This window comes from Rhinolophus sinicus, linkage group LG02 (genome assembly GCF_036562045.2).
Source record: "Rhinolophus sinicus isolate RSC01 linkage group LG02, ASM3656204v1, whole genome shotgun sequence".
Taxonomy (NCBI): Eukaryota; Metazoa; Chordata; class Mammalia; order Chiroptera; family Rhinolophidae; genus Rhinolophus; species Rhinolophus sinicus.
Window position 1 is genome coordinate 87,655,737 of NC_133752.1, and position 14,379 is coordinate 87,670,115.

Consider the following 14,379-nt stretch of genomic DNA (forward strand, 5'->3'; position numbering starts at 1 on the left):
TACAGTTGGGAAAAGAAGGGTTGACAAGTCAAGTGACGTGACCAAGACAACAGACAAGTAAGCAGCTGGCCCATCTCCTACTTACCCTGTCGGTCATTTTATTACTGATTCCAAGGAGCATCAGCATATTGTCACATTCTGTGACCCCCATGGCATAGAGGTCACTGAGGACATTGGCACAGGCTATCCTGCCCTGGAAAAAAGGGGAGACGTGAGAAAGAACAGGGGGACTTCCCATGTGTAGAAACAAAGAGCGAGCCTACACAACACCTCCCATAACTTAGGGACTTTCCAGGGCTGGTAGCTGCTGGGATGGGGTCCTCAGTTTCTGTGATTTGCAGACTAGTTACTTTTCCTTAATTGCAGAACCACTAGACCATTCACTCTTTCTCAGATATTCCTGTTACCATCACCTCTTCTTTCTCAAACAGATCAAACAATTTCCTTATTCTTTCCCATTCTAAATATTGGGAGAAGTCTGAAGTTTATTTAGATGGGGAACGGGGACTGGGGGTGGAAGGGCGGGGGGTTCGTCAGGGAGAGCAAGGTTGGAGCTGGTGGTCTGGGAGGAAGAGCTACAGAGTGAAGACATCTGAAGCAACTGTCCTAAAGCAAACTTGGAAACAGCCACTTATCCTAAACAGATTCTAACAAAATGTGGACTTATTGGTTATAGGGAAGATAGTTTTTATATACTTGAAGAAATTTTTGTAGCTTCTTTTCAAGACTGTAGAAGATAAACAGAAAAATCATCTTGAATAAAAAAGAAAATAATAGAAGAAATAAAACACATCTAGGCCTGAAGTCAGATTGATTTCTAAGAAAAATAGAAGTATTTCCCAGTAAACTACCTGATTTCATCAAAGAACTTTAAAAGAATATTCAACAGAAATGTGGTAATATAGATTTTTCTTATCGCCATTGGAGGTCTTTTTAATGTAAGTTACCATTATCTGGACAGTAAAGGAGAATATGACAATTTTCCTTCTGACACAGGGTAATCAAACTCCCAAGCATTATCACTTTCAGTAGTTGTTTTTTGCTTGTTTAGGATTTTTTTATGACTTCCTGGCAGACTGGCAGTGAGCTCAATAGTCTTCTGTGTCTCATTCTCAACAGTAATGAGGCAATAGGTGCTCTGCAACTCAGAGGTGCCAATCACTGGTGAGGGCTGCAGCGATGATTGTTGAGGGCTGCCCCTTGTTCTGGAGCAGTAAAGCATCTCATATGCTTTTAAGAGATGCTGGAAAAAGGACTTCCGGTTCTAGCCACCTTTGCCACCTGGTCAGGTGGACATCCCTCAGTCGCTCCAGAGCACTGCTCTAGGGAGAACAGATGGATGTGCAGGGAAAACAGGTTTCTAATCACCTGTGTGCTTGTCACCAGCACCTGAGAGGCGAACACCCCACCCCCACCCCAATTCAGCCGCCTCATGGCCCAAGTGCCTATGTGTATGGCTTGATCTCAATGCCCTTGGCACACAGGAAGAACTGCTAGGATTTTCTAATAACAGAATGTTCCCAATCTCTTCGTCAGCTCCTCTTGCTTGGTAGGATGGAAGGTTAAAGCTGGCGAGATCAAAGGGTTGTGCCCGCACCATGAGATGAACAGGTAGGAAATATATGTAACCAGGCATGACCCGTAGCTAGGAACTTCAATCCAGCCGTTCAGATACATTTTTCTACATAGTGAGTATAAAACATAGCTGGGGGTGAGGGAGCGGCCGCAATCAGAATGGTCAAAAAGTTTGATGGTGATGAGATGCTCAGCTCTTTATTTCCAGAAGGAAACATCTAGGACCAGACCTGTTATAGGGTATGGTAACATCTCCGGCCTGAAACACGGAGTGAAGAGTTTACAAATGTCAAAGAAAGAACTACGCACACGCCAGTCAGGAGACACTGTTAGGAGACAGCAAATATTCTTGCACAGACACACACTCAGGTACAAGCAGCGTGGCGACTGCTCATGAGCAGTACCAAGTGTGAGCAGGAAATAGGCCCAATGGGCTGCAACTATGGGACTCAAGGCAGAAGGGGGATGAGAACAATTTGGATATAAAAACAAGAAAACACACACACACACACACACCCAGCCATAAACCATAACCAAACAAACAGCAGTTCCAGGTGTTAAAACACATGGGTCAAACTTACCATCATGTAAGGGTCATCGACAATAGGATAAATGTAATCGGTGGTTTGAACCAAGGAAAGACCGCCATGCCTCAAAGGAATGACACAAGTATCCATACCGATGCCTGCAAAGAGGGAAGTCAGCATCATCCACACAACAACAGGAAATGCCATTTCGTCTGATGCCACCAGTGTTCCGAATAGGAAGACTTTTGTATGAGAAGCTTATGGAACACTACATGCTGCCACTACAGCAATGTGTTTCCTATCAACAAGCATCACTGAAATAAATGTGAAACATAACTAGCTTACAATAGAAAATGGGAGTAAAATTTGTTTGTCATGAAGACTCAAGTTCAATACGGTATAATTTTTAGCCCTTAACGATGCCTTGAATAGAAACTTTCCTTTGTATTACTATATCATGTGACTGGCACCATAGAGAATTTCTTTAAAGATGAGAATTGCATACATAGAACTTGGATTGTTTTTTCTATAGTTCATTTGAGTTTATCTCGGGCATTATTATGTTTTCCCAACGGAAAATTTGTAAAATGTGTTACACACCATAAAATGCTATTATTACACCTCCACATTTTAGTCAAAAATGAAAATGACGGTTTAAAAAAAACAAAAGAAAAAGGAAGACAAAACCATAACAGGGATTCATCGTTTCCAACCAAGCATGTACTTAAACACTATGGCACCTACGTGACCTGTCTTTTGTATAGGTTCCCCACAAGCATTTTTTAAGAGGAAGCCTTAAAACTGCATGTTATTCCCCTTGTAAAAACTTATGTCACTTTTACTAACTTATAATATGAACGGGGGAAAATGTGCTAAACAAGTCTATTGGAAATATTTTAATGTATTAAAATTGTTGCTAAACAACAGGAAAATATAGACAACTGATTGGCTAATTAGAAGTAATTTATTTCCCTGAAATCAGTTTAGAAACAGTCAAGACTCGCTCTTCTAGGCGACAATTCTTTAAAAATCACCTATCATGCAGGCATTTTACAGATTCACACTGGCATTCCCACCAGGTAGGCTGAACAATGCTTTCTTGCACCTCTCTCAAAAGGATGCTTCCTGCACTCTGACGAAGTATTTCAACAGTGCAGCCCATCGGCCAAAGGCAGAGAAAAAGTCAGGATGGAGTACAAAAGGAAGGCGATGCTACTCAGAATTCCAAAGGAACAAGAATCACTCATCTCGAATCCCATGAAAGGAGGACGAGCATCCCTGTATCTTGCATGACTGCTGTGGCACAACTATCAGGACCGTGATAGAAACATACCCAACAGAGCCCGGGCACAGGGGAACCTTATTTCCCCAGGTCTTGGTCCATTATTATTCATGCAAAAATCAAATCGAATCGAATACAAAGTCCCAGACTCTGTGAAGACAGGCTGGTTTCTTTTCACGATACCAGATGGCAAGCTCTTGGTAGAAGACCCGGTTAGGAAATGGAGTTTAGTTTCAGAATGGCGAGTCTCACGAATCTGTGACATGTTTACCAGTGATCGGTTTTCACATGTATGAGACGCGAATGTGTGTGAGGTTTCAGCTAAACGTGTACATGTGTAGCCTCTCAGGAATTTCACCTAACAATTGTTCATTAGCCCTTACTTTAGTAAGTAGAAATAGGGCAAGAGTCACACTTAACTCATATTGATTCTCCCTAAATTGATCATTCTAACTGGTTACCCAAGTATATGACCATTCACTTTGGAAAGGAGTGTAATGTAGTTCTTTCAGGTTTTCGTGTCAACTACAGGTCTACTGAAAGAGACGCTAAAAATAGCTGCTAAATTTCAGCTTTAAATGTTTCTACTTTGGGTAATCTTAAATCTGAATTACATACATTTGATATGTAAAGCATTTAATTTCTATTTATACCCAGCATCAGAGCATCTTAATTGATGACTCTTGAGCTGAAAAGAAGCTCACATCATCCACATTTGCTTTCATAAGCCATTAGCTACACGTGGTTATAGAGCATGTGAAATGTGTCTATTCCAAATACAGATTTACACTGTAAGTGTAAAATACACACCAGGTTTTACACACTTAGTATCCAAAACCCAAATCTCATTAGTGATGTTTTATATTAATGATGTGTTGAAATAATATTTTTATACATGGTTAAATGAAACATGACAATTAATTTTACCTTATTCTATTTTTTAAAAATATGACTACTAGAAAATTTAAAATTACACATGTGGCTTACATATTTGTTTTGGACAGCACTGGTGTATAGTGATTGGTTTACAAATCACTTCTAAATTTCAAAGGAGGAAGAGAAAGAGGGTGAGTCTGAGATGCGCCATGGGCCTGAAAAAAGTTGGGTGTCAAGTTGAAAGAGGGACAGTCCAGGTAGAGGGCAAATGGGAAAAAAGGGAAACGCCAGCGTGGAGGAAGCTTCGAGTACCAGTCTGAGCAGTGCATGTTCAATTACCAGTGGGTGATGGGGAATTCTGGGTTTTCAGAAACACTGAAACCATCCACCCAGAAAACCCAAATCTTCACACCACCCCCACTGCCAGCAACGACCAGTACTTGATACCCCTGAAGTAGCAGGCCACAGGCGGACCAGGTGCTAAGACACACTTATTTTAACATTCCTTTTTTTTTGTTTTTTTTGTTTCAGGTGTTAACATTCCTTCAGTTAGAATACATTTAATAAGCATGTGTATATTAACCACCGTATGATTCATTCTTCAATTAATACCATCTTAGAATCCAGGAAATGTGACACTGTTAGAAAAAAATTTAAAAACACGTAAGTACATTTGTGTGTATACCTGCATAGACAAACATACATACATACATGTATTATGTATGTGGGTACATATACACACGGTGCATATACACACTTAGATAATTTCTGGTATAGCAATTTACAGACAAAGTATTATTGTCCCATTGTACAGATCAGGAAACAGGCTCAGGAGGGTTAAGAAGATGCAGAGTAACATTAGTGTGTATTCCACTTCTGTACGTGGCTTTAATACTATGCTTCCTTCAGCATCCTTTTGCTTGTAACCTGGGCTCCATTGCTACCCCCAGAAAATGCCATGAATGCAAAATTTTGTGGATTGTTCTGGGAAAGGGCAACAGCTTTCATTTACTTCTCAAAAGCCATATGTGACCAGATTTATGTTCCTTTGTGTTCTTATATCTGCTGTTTCCTGCCTCTACTCTTGCTGTCGACACCTGTCCCTTTCTGCCACTGCTAAGAGTTATAGCTGATGCAGCGCCTCTCCCCACTTTGAACACGTTTGCACTTAGAATCCTGACGACAAACTCTTCTCTTTCCCAAACAAAGCAACTCAGCTTTTACCTGCTTTATATATAAGGGAAGAAAGGACTACCCTGGGTTCACAACCAATGTTGTAAGAGAGAACTTTACAAGAAAATACAAGGTGAAAATAAATGAAATAAAAACCTTACATAAGAAAGCTGATCCAGTCATACTGTGACTATAAAACATCCAGATTCCTAGAACACATGCCAAACATTCAAAAAGCAAAGTGATCACAGTCTTGCGTCACATACTTAAGAAATCACACAATATCCCAATAGCTTAGAATTTGTTTCTAAATCCTATATTTGGGAAAAGGCAAACTACTAATGACATCAGGAATTCAATTCCAGATGACATCCTGGGGTCAAGTACAGATTCAATTCAATCTTCGGGGTCCCCTTCTGTGTCTGAAGCAGTTTTCTTCTCCCTCCTCACCACAGGAGCTTGGGACCCCAAACCACCCCACCCCCCCCAAACCAATCACTGATGCCAATGCACTGAACAATGATGCTTAAGCACCACCTTTCCTAAGGCAATGAAGAGAATGCAACCATTTTAAGGAAAATTTTAAGATAAAGGCATAAAGGAGTTTCTTCTTAATCCTTAACTGACCAGAAAATACAATTTAATAAAAAATGCTTTTACTATAATTGTCTGAATCCTGTACCTAATAGTACAAAAATAGTTTGAGCACACTTCTTGAGCTCAAGTACTTCCTCCAAATAAGTTACAATAATATAACATAGTTACAATAATGTAACAGTTACCATTGCTTTGTTCTTTGAATCCTTACAGAATTTTTTTTTTAAAAGGCAACAGGGAGGAGAGAAATCAGGTTTTTGACTCGTTGACTACACTGCAGCCAAGATGCTTTTACTCAGGTAAGAGAAACAATGGTTCACATACCAAGCCTTGGCATAACTGCTCCCAGAAATTGCTCATCTTCTTGGAAGTGGTTCTCTTGTAAGGATTCCAGCAATTTCTGCAGAACATCTTGGGGCACTTTGCAGCCAGTGCCCTTCAGTTCAGTGAATCTGGTTAGCCGGAAGCTCTTGTCCAATTCATAACTTTCCGGGTTAAAGGACTCCCGTGTAGACATGGTTCTCGGGGCGCACACACCTCACAGCTGGGTTCTTCCCCTCCCTCTCTTAGTCAGCTGGTTTCTTTACAGATTCACCTGGGTATCACCAAAACACAAAAATACCGTTAGAAGAATTCTCACCAGTACCTGCCAAGAATCAAATGAATACCTGAAAATGGAAAGTAAATGTGAAAAGGGCTGAAATCAACAAGACCACTGGGAGACAGTGATTTGGGGCCACAGGAGTCCGTCCCAGTGATGCATAAACCAGAGTAAGTTATTTTTAAAAAGTGACTATGCCATCACAGACATGTTCTACACAAGATCTGATGTCTGTGTTATAATTGTGGCTCCAAGGGGCAGCAAGGAAGATCTCCTTTGAAGAAGGAACTATGGGCCAGCGGATACAGTGCCATCTTGAACAGTAAGTCCCAAAGGTTATTCTAGTGGGCAGCATTATGAAAAAAACATCCAGTCATTTCATCTGTCAACTCAGAAGCACTATGATTTAGAAATTAAACGTTCTGGCTCAAGTGACTTTTCTAGAAAACTTTTCTGATATCTTTTGTGCTCTCACATAGAAAAATAAAACGCCTGCTGGATACTTTGTGGGAAAAGGAGGTTGATGGAAATGCATTTGATGAAATTCTTCATGATGCTAAATTCAATTTTAGGAAAATATGTTTTTACTCTGAGCCAGAAGTACACAACATGACCCATAATAGGAAGTCTTACTAAAGAAAAGAACTTGAAAACTGAAATGGCTGTGTAACACAGCAAGGTTCATTTTATTCAAGAGAGTGATGGAAAAGTTTTCCGATGTTTTAATGCAGTGCTAGTTCCTAGAAAGCAAACATCCCGCCCAACAAACTCGTACACACACATCATTCACAAAATATGCTACTGCTCATTACCATTTCACTGCAGAACTGAAATGATAAATTAAGCTGTACTAAATCACTAGCATTTATGGTACTTGGTACCACTGGAACTTTCTGAAACAAGTAGTTCTGAATTTGAAATCTTTGGGGCTATACCAAAAACTCAGTATGTGCTCCAAGGGTTTACAAACCTCCAGGTTGGCACTGAATTATACACACCCCAAGTTTTAGGGTCGGTTTCCCTTATAAAATTTATGACCAAGAACATAATTCCCATTTATAGAGTTTTCAATCTCCTGGGAAGGACATCACTCATTAAAAAAAGAAAATCTCACAAAGCCGGAGTTTGGGCAGTAATCCAAACCATCTTTACAAAAACATGTTTGGGGTGAACGATGATTTTGGTTTGAAAGCTACAACTGTGCAGGAGTAAACTTTCCAACATTCCAAGAAAACAACCTGTCCTAAGAGGGCCACAGGAGAGCAAAGCAAGCAAGTAACCAAGATGGGAATTTTGAAGCCATTTTAGAGTTAGGAAAAGTCCAACAGCTTTGACTTGGGTTTGAAACAAAACACAACAGTCGTTTCCTCTCAAAATGCCTCACATTTAACACCGCCTCACTTCTACCAGGAAAAAAAAATTCAACTCAGGAGGTATCCAGTTATGTCCCTACCTCCAATCCCTATCCAAAAAAAAGGAAAAGGCAGGGATAGGAATTTGGAATAGGGGGGACCAACTTCCTTTTAAAGATCCTTTATATCTTCCCGGATTTCGAAGGGGAAAAAGTTTAAAACATCAGAAGTCCAGAAAACACTCAGAAGTTTTAAAATTCCAAATGGAACGAGGGACACGAATCACACACTCACATCCGACTATTAAAAAAATAAATCCCTACATTTTGGGGAGGAGATGAGGAAGTAGGGGGGTGCTTGGGAAAATGAGCAATTAATGGGGGCGAAAGTAAACGTGTATTTGTGCATAATAAAAGGCAGTCAACTCCAGCCCAAAAGCCGCCTGTTTACACCTTTAAAACAATGACATGAATATTTAAAGACAACGGTTAACCCTTTCCTTCTCCGCCACGTTTAAATTTTTAGACGAGATGGCAAAGCGGGCCGCACGGCTGGTGCAGCACGGTAAGTGGGGGTGGGAGGGGGTGCCGCCGCGGCCGATACCTACCTATCCCCAAGCCCCTAAGCCCGGGACATCAACAATGGGGGGGACACGGCGATGTGGGTGCAGCGGCCAGGCGCCTGCCATGAAGCACACGTCGAGGCCGCCGGAGCGCGGGGCACGGAACTCGGGGACACCTTAAATCTCAGGCTGCCGCCTTTACAGGCCAATCGAGCCTGGGTTCTTTGTGCAGCGCGGCGGGCTGGCCGCGGCCGGGGGAGGCAGCGCGGCGCCGCTGGCTGGGCCATGCCCGCCCGCCGGTCCTCCCCGCAGCGGCGACGGCGGGAACCGCGCGCGGCCCACGCGGCGGGGAGGGAGCCAGGCGCGCACGGCCCACCGGCCGCGGCGGGGCGAGCGCGAGCGCAACGAGAACCCGGCCCGCAGGCCGGCCGGGCCCGTGCCCCCAGGTTCCGGCGGCGACCGCGGGCCGGAGGGCGCGCGCGGGGGGCGGGGAGGGCCCGCCGGCGCCGCGCCAGGGAGACCCGCCTGGGTTCTCCCGCCGCGCGCGCGGGCCGCAGCCGCACAAAAATGTCGGCGGGCGAAAAAATTAACCCCTGCGTCGCCGCCGCCGCCCTCCCCCTCCACTCCTCCCCCGCCCTCTCTCCCTCCCTCCTTCCCCGGCCCCGCGCGGCGGCGGCGGCGGCGGCGCGGGCGGTGCTTCTTTTTTAAAGCGGCCCCACCAAGCCCTGGCTCGGCCCCTCTGCAGGCAGCGCTGGCGCGCGCCGCCCGTGCACAGCTCCCGGCGGCCCGGGCGGCCCGGAGGGGGATCTGCACGGCCGCTCGGGGCCTGCGGACGAATATTCCCCTTTAAGCCTGGTGTCGCGCCCCCCCTCCCCGAGCCGGGCGCTTACCGGTTCGCTTTGCGCCCTCCGCCTCCTCCCGAAAACGGGCCGCCGCCGCTCCCACAATGCACCGGGCGCGCCGGGCTCCCTTAAGCGTCGCCTGAATAAAAATGCCGCTCCCGGCGACGGCGGCGCGGAGGGCGGGAGGGCCCGGGCCGCGCTGGGCGCCGCGGGGGCTCGGCCCGGCTCGGCGGGCCCCTGCGGGGATGCGGGCCGCCGCGCTTCCCCGTGCGCCGCCGCGAGGGGCCTTTAAGGGCCGGCCACCTCCCTTTAAGAGGCGGCGGGCCGCGGCCGGAGCGGCTCGGTGGCTGTGTGCGGCCCGGGAAGGGGGCGGGGGCGCTGTGCAGGCCGGAGCGCGGCAATGATTGGTCTCGGGGGAGGGGTGGCATCCGTTGCATGATGCAAAAAGGATTGATTTCAAAAGTTGCGAGCTGCATTGGCAGCAGCCTTTGGCGCCCGGGCCACCTACTTTTCCTCGACCGGCTGGAAGGGCCCGGAATGTTTTCCAAAACCCGGCCGGGCTCAGCCGTGCTGCGCTCTGCGGGACGCTGGACCGGCTCCCCGCGCGCGCCTGTCGTGTCGTATGGGAAGACAATGACCGTGGAAACAACTTGAAAAAGTGGGAGCAGGGAAAAAGATGCCACAGCTAACGTGAAAGATTTAAAATGACAAACGGCGCGTTTTGTGAATAATGACTTCATCGCCTCTCCCCTTCTATTGTTTAGTCTGGCTCAGGAGTTAACATGAGCCTTCGTGAACATGCAAGCATCCTGCAAAGTTTCTTGAGCGTTGATAATATGCTTGGTAGGAAGTCAGGGTTTAATGTTCGTCAGTTACATTGTTCGCTCTTCACACGTCCAAGTAAACATGGCAGCCTCATACTGTCTGTGTTTGAATTATCAAGAGATAGCAGAGCTTCAGCTTGCGAAGTTAACTTTTTTCAGGTTTTCAACTTTCTAATGCATTGCTTAAAAAAAAAAAAAAAAGCGTAGTGGTTTCAGACCACATCCCTTAGGCCTTCCCTTAAAACCGAGGAGTGTGGAGGACCACACTTCTAGAGCGGGTCAGCACTCTCCGAATGCATTTTGGGGCAGGGGTGTTTTGGGTAGCCGTAAAGTGCTTTATGTTGTGTGTCAGGTTTGCAGGCGACGCAGATGCACTTTTCATTCTTAAAATTTGTGCTTGAAACGCCCAGCGGTTTCATCTAGGCGAAGATGCAGAAGTGTTGCAACCTGGAAAACCTGGCTGATGCAGGCTCCTCCTCTGTGTCCTTTCTCTGTACCCCTACAGTAAGTTAAAAATGAACATAGTAGCCTGGATTCTTTGATGTGATTCGATGGATATTTGTACGAATGGCATAACCTTGTGGTTGACAAACCTAGATTTGCCTCTGAATCACCTGGGAAGGCACAGATACAGGCAACCCCAGGCAACATTTCCGACTTCCGACCTCCCGTATCAGGGCAGGAAGATACAGATACCTTTATTCTCCTCACCCCCCTCCCTTTTTATATTGGTATTGTGGGGTTTTGGTTTTGTTTGGATTTTCACAAAAAATGTCACGACTAGGAAAAAGTTTGGGAAGTAGGGAAGGTGACACGAGAGGTGAGTAGGGCCCTATGTGCAGACGTGTGTGTCGTGCTGAGGATTTGGGTATTTATGCCGCAGTCAGCAGAGTCAATCAGATTTGTTTTTTACAAGTTTAGTTTGTAAAAAGGCTGGGCCACATTTCTAGTGAGAAGATAATTGTATTAGTCAAGCATAGAGTTGAGGATTTTTGAACTGAAGCAGCAGGAATGCAGACGAGGGAGAGGATTTAATGTGTGGTTGGAGAAAGAAGCATAAGATGACCCCCAGACATACAGTTTTGGGGGACTGTGTGGGTAGTGATGCTACTAATTGAAATAGGAACTATTGGAAGTCACACGTTTTGGGGTGAGTTCAGCTTTCGAAATGTTAAATTTCAGGTGCCTGTCAGATAGGCTGGGCTGGAGGCAATTGGTAAAACCAGGTCTGGTTCTTGGGGTAGGGGTGGGCTCTGTGTTTGAGATGCAAATGTGGGTCCATCAGCATGCAAATGGAGTTTGGAGCTTTGGAAAGATGTGAGATTAAACAGGAGGGAAAGTTCTGGGGGGGAAAAGTGTGAGACCTTGGACAGATCCCCGCGGTGCTCCCTAATGGAATGGCTGGACGAGCAGGAGGCTGGTCCCTGCTGAGTCTGCAAGAGGCTAGCCATCTCAGAACCGGCTCAGCCAGCTCACGTGGTTGGAGCCAGCAGCTCCGAAACACTTGAGTCAAATTCTCCTGAGCAGAGGCTGTAGACTAAGCCATGGACACCTGGAGCCAGTCTCTACAACCGTGGGGTCAGATAATCCACCAGATCTTTCCTGCCTTCCTTTGTCCTCACTGCAGGCTTCTTTCTGTCCTCCCCCCCCCCCCCCCCCGTAGGCCTTGGTGTCAACTGGGCTTTTCTGGCAGCTCCAAAATCCTAAAGTATGTATTCCTAACGTTCGTTATTCTCTACAGCGTGTACGCCACACTTTGTTGACCTCAGTAGCAGAAACACCTCAAGAAAAAAATAGGTGCCCTCAGAGAAAACCTTCCAGCTGTCCCACCCTGTGCCACCCCACCCTCTCTGAGCGTCAGGTCCAGAGTCACAGAGAAAGGACAAGGCTGGCTCCTGCTGCGCTCCAGCTGCCACCCCGCCCACAACAGCGAACTCTTCTTGAGGACTTACTACAACGCCACTTACAGAGTGTTTTCTGAACATCATCTCAGAAGTCTCCCAGCAGCCTCAGGAGGTAGGTACGATTATGGATGTTTCATGTTGGAGGGAACTTCGGCTCCGACCAATTGACTAACTTACCCAAGGTCACTGTCTTACTTTGGGTCCCTGCAGGGCAGATCTTGAGATGAGGATTTGGGGGAAAGGAGTTTATTTGTGAGGTGGTCTCAGGAAGCGCAAGTCAGGAAGTGGGCAAAATGACACAGGGAAGGGAAAGCAAAAAAAAAAGTAAATGAGTGGGTTTCCACCATGGGCAGCAGGATGCACCCCAGTTGGTGCCTTTCTGAGATGCTGTACAGAACCCACTCTGTAGGCAGAATAATGCCATGACCCCCCACCTCCCCACAAGACGTCTATATCCCAGTGCCTGGAACCTGTGAACATGTTATGTTACAAGGTAAAGAGGAATTCAGGTTGCAGATGGAACTAAGTTTGCCAATCATTTAATTTAAGGAGCTTGTCCTGGATTATCTGGATGGGCCCAATTGAATCGCAAAGGTCCTCAATAGTGGAAGATGGAATCCAAACAGAACCAGAGAGATGGCAGCATGAGAAAAGTTCAGCCCTTGTTGGCTATGAAGATGGAGGAAGGGGCCACAAATCAAGGAGACCAGGAGCTTTCTGGAAGCTGGAAAAAGTAAGGAAACAACAGATTTTCCTCTAGAGCCTTCAGAAAGGAATATACTCTGTTGCTACCTTGATCTTAGCTGATCCACAGACCTGTCAGGTCATAAATGTGTGTTGTTTCAAACCAGTTTGTGGTAATTTGTCACAGCGGCAATAGAAAATGAATATACCCCCTTAAAATAGTGTTTATCCACTGACTTTCATCCTTCAATGGCTAAGGGATGAGCCCCTCCCCGTCCCTTTCACTGGACCAGGGGAGACTCAGACTTCCTGGTCACAGAAGCAGCCCTGAGGACCGGGCATGCTGGTGATTGAGGTGGGATGCTCTCAGTGGGCTAGAAACTGTCCCAGAAGCTTCAGGTGGACACAGAGGTGGGCCAGGCCTCCATGGCATCAGCAGCCTCTGTCACAGTGCCCAGCTGGAGGCAGTCAAGCCAGGGTCTAACGTGGAGCTAAGTCTAGAGCCCAACTGCCTGCCCCGGGGGCCCTCCCCGCAGCACACGAGGCCATGAAAGTAATCCTTCGTTTTGAAATTCTTTGGGCTTGATGTTAGTTCTTCCCTCGTTCTCCTGCTAACCTCTGGCTACTTCTTAACCTTTTTTGATGCGTCCTCCTTCACTATCCTTTGCTCACACACCCCATCACTGATGTTCATCAGGTTTGTCTTGGCCTTTCTCCTCATGCTCATCCTGTGTTGTACGTTGCACGTGGCTTGTAGAGCCCTGCTGTCCAGTAAGTATGGTAGCCACTCCCCGCGGGTGGCTATTGAGTGCCCAGAAGGTCTGAACTAACGTGTGCTCTCAGTGGAAAAAATGCATTGGATTTTGAAGATGAAGACAAAGAAGATGAAGAAGATGAAGACGACGACAAAGAAGAAAAGAAAAAAGGAAAAGAAAGTAAAATATCACAATACTTTTTCTATTGATTCATCTTGAAATATAATGTTTTGGATATGTTGGGTTATTTAAAATACATCATTAATTTCATCTGTGTCTTTTTATTTTTCTTACCATGGCCACTTGAACATTTAAAATGACTTAGGTGGCTCAGAGTATATTTCTACATGACAACACTGCTCCAGAGGACGCTCCAAGCCCCAGGCTCAGGTATTCAAGCCCTTACCTGAGTGTTCCACAAACACTTCAAATTCAGCATGTTCCAGACCAAAATAATCATCTTTCTTCCAACCCCACCCAGCCCCCCATGTATTCTTCATTTCTTGGCCCACAGACAGTTCTCTGCTGCATGGCACATGCTGGAATCGCATTTATGCCCAGCTCCTGTCTTTTTCCAGTCTTAATTATTATCAGTTCTACCCTCCTGCATGTTCTTCATACCCAGACCCTCCCCTCCACTGCCACTCTTCCTGTCTTTGTTCATTTTTCTCATCACTCATCTCGACTCTAGCGGAAGTATCCTAATTTGTGGTCTTTTTATTGTGATACTCACTTGCTTCCAGAATGATATTTATCAAATGCTGCTGGAATGATATTTATCAAAGGCAGACCTGGCCATGTTGTTTTCCTACATACAGCCTTCAT

At 45.8% G+C, this 14,379-nt stretch overlaps 1 protein-coding gene and 1 long non-coding RNA gene across 3 annotated transcripts in view; one reads left to right on the forward strand and one right to left on the reverse strand.

The window, feature by feature from the left end:
• SEPHS1 (selenophosphate synthetase 1) overlaps window positions 1–9,573 on the reverse strand; it is a 25,216-nt gene extending 15,643 nt beyond the window's left edge. The window contains exons 1-4 of one of the 2 annotated variants that reach the window (XM_019738282.2): window positions 9,436–9,573; window positions 6,355–6,625; window positions 2,157–2,260; window positions 86–193 (exon numbers count right to left, since the gene is read on the reverse strand). In XM_019738282.2, the coding sequence (XP_019593841.1) occupies window positions 86–193; window positions 2,157–2,260; window positions 6,355–6,547 (405 nt within the window). In that variant the 5' untranslated portion in view covers window positions 6,548–6,625; window positions 9,436–9,573. Of the gene's footprint in view, window positions 1–85; window positions 194–2,156; window positions 2,261–6,354; window positions 6,626–8,590; window positions 9,103–9,435 lie in introns of those variants that run through there. The other variant, XM_019738281.2, reaches the window with a different exon arrangement.
• On the forward strand, window positions 8,514–13,824 carry LOC109450700 (uncharacterized). Its single transcript, XR_002137877.2, has 4 exons — window positions 8,514–8,547; window positions 8,734–10,715; window positions 11,953–12,227; window positions 12,665–13,824. It is a non-coding gene; the product is annotated as an uncharacterized LOC109450700 (long non-coding RNA).
• Window positions 13,825–14,379: the final 555 nt, after the last annotated feature.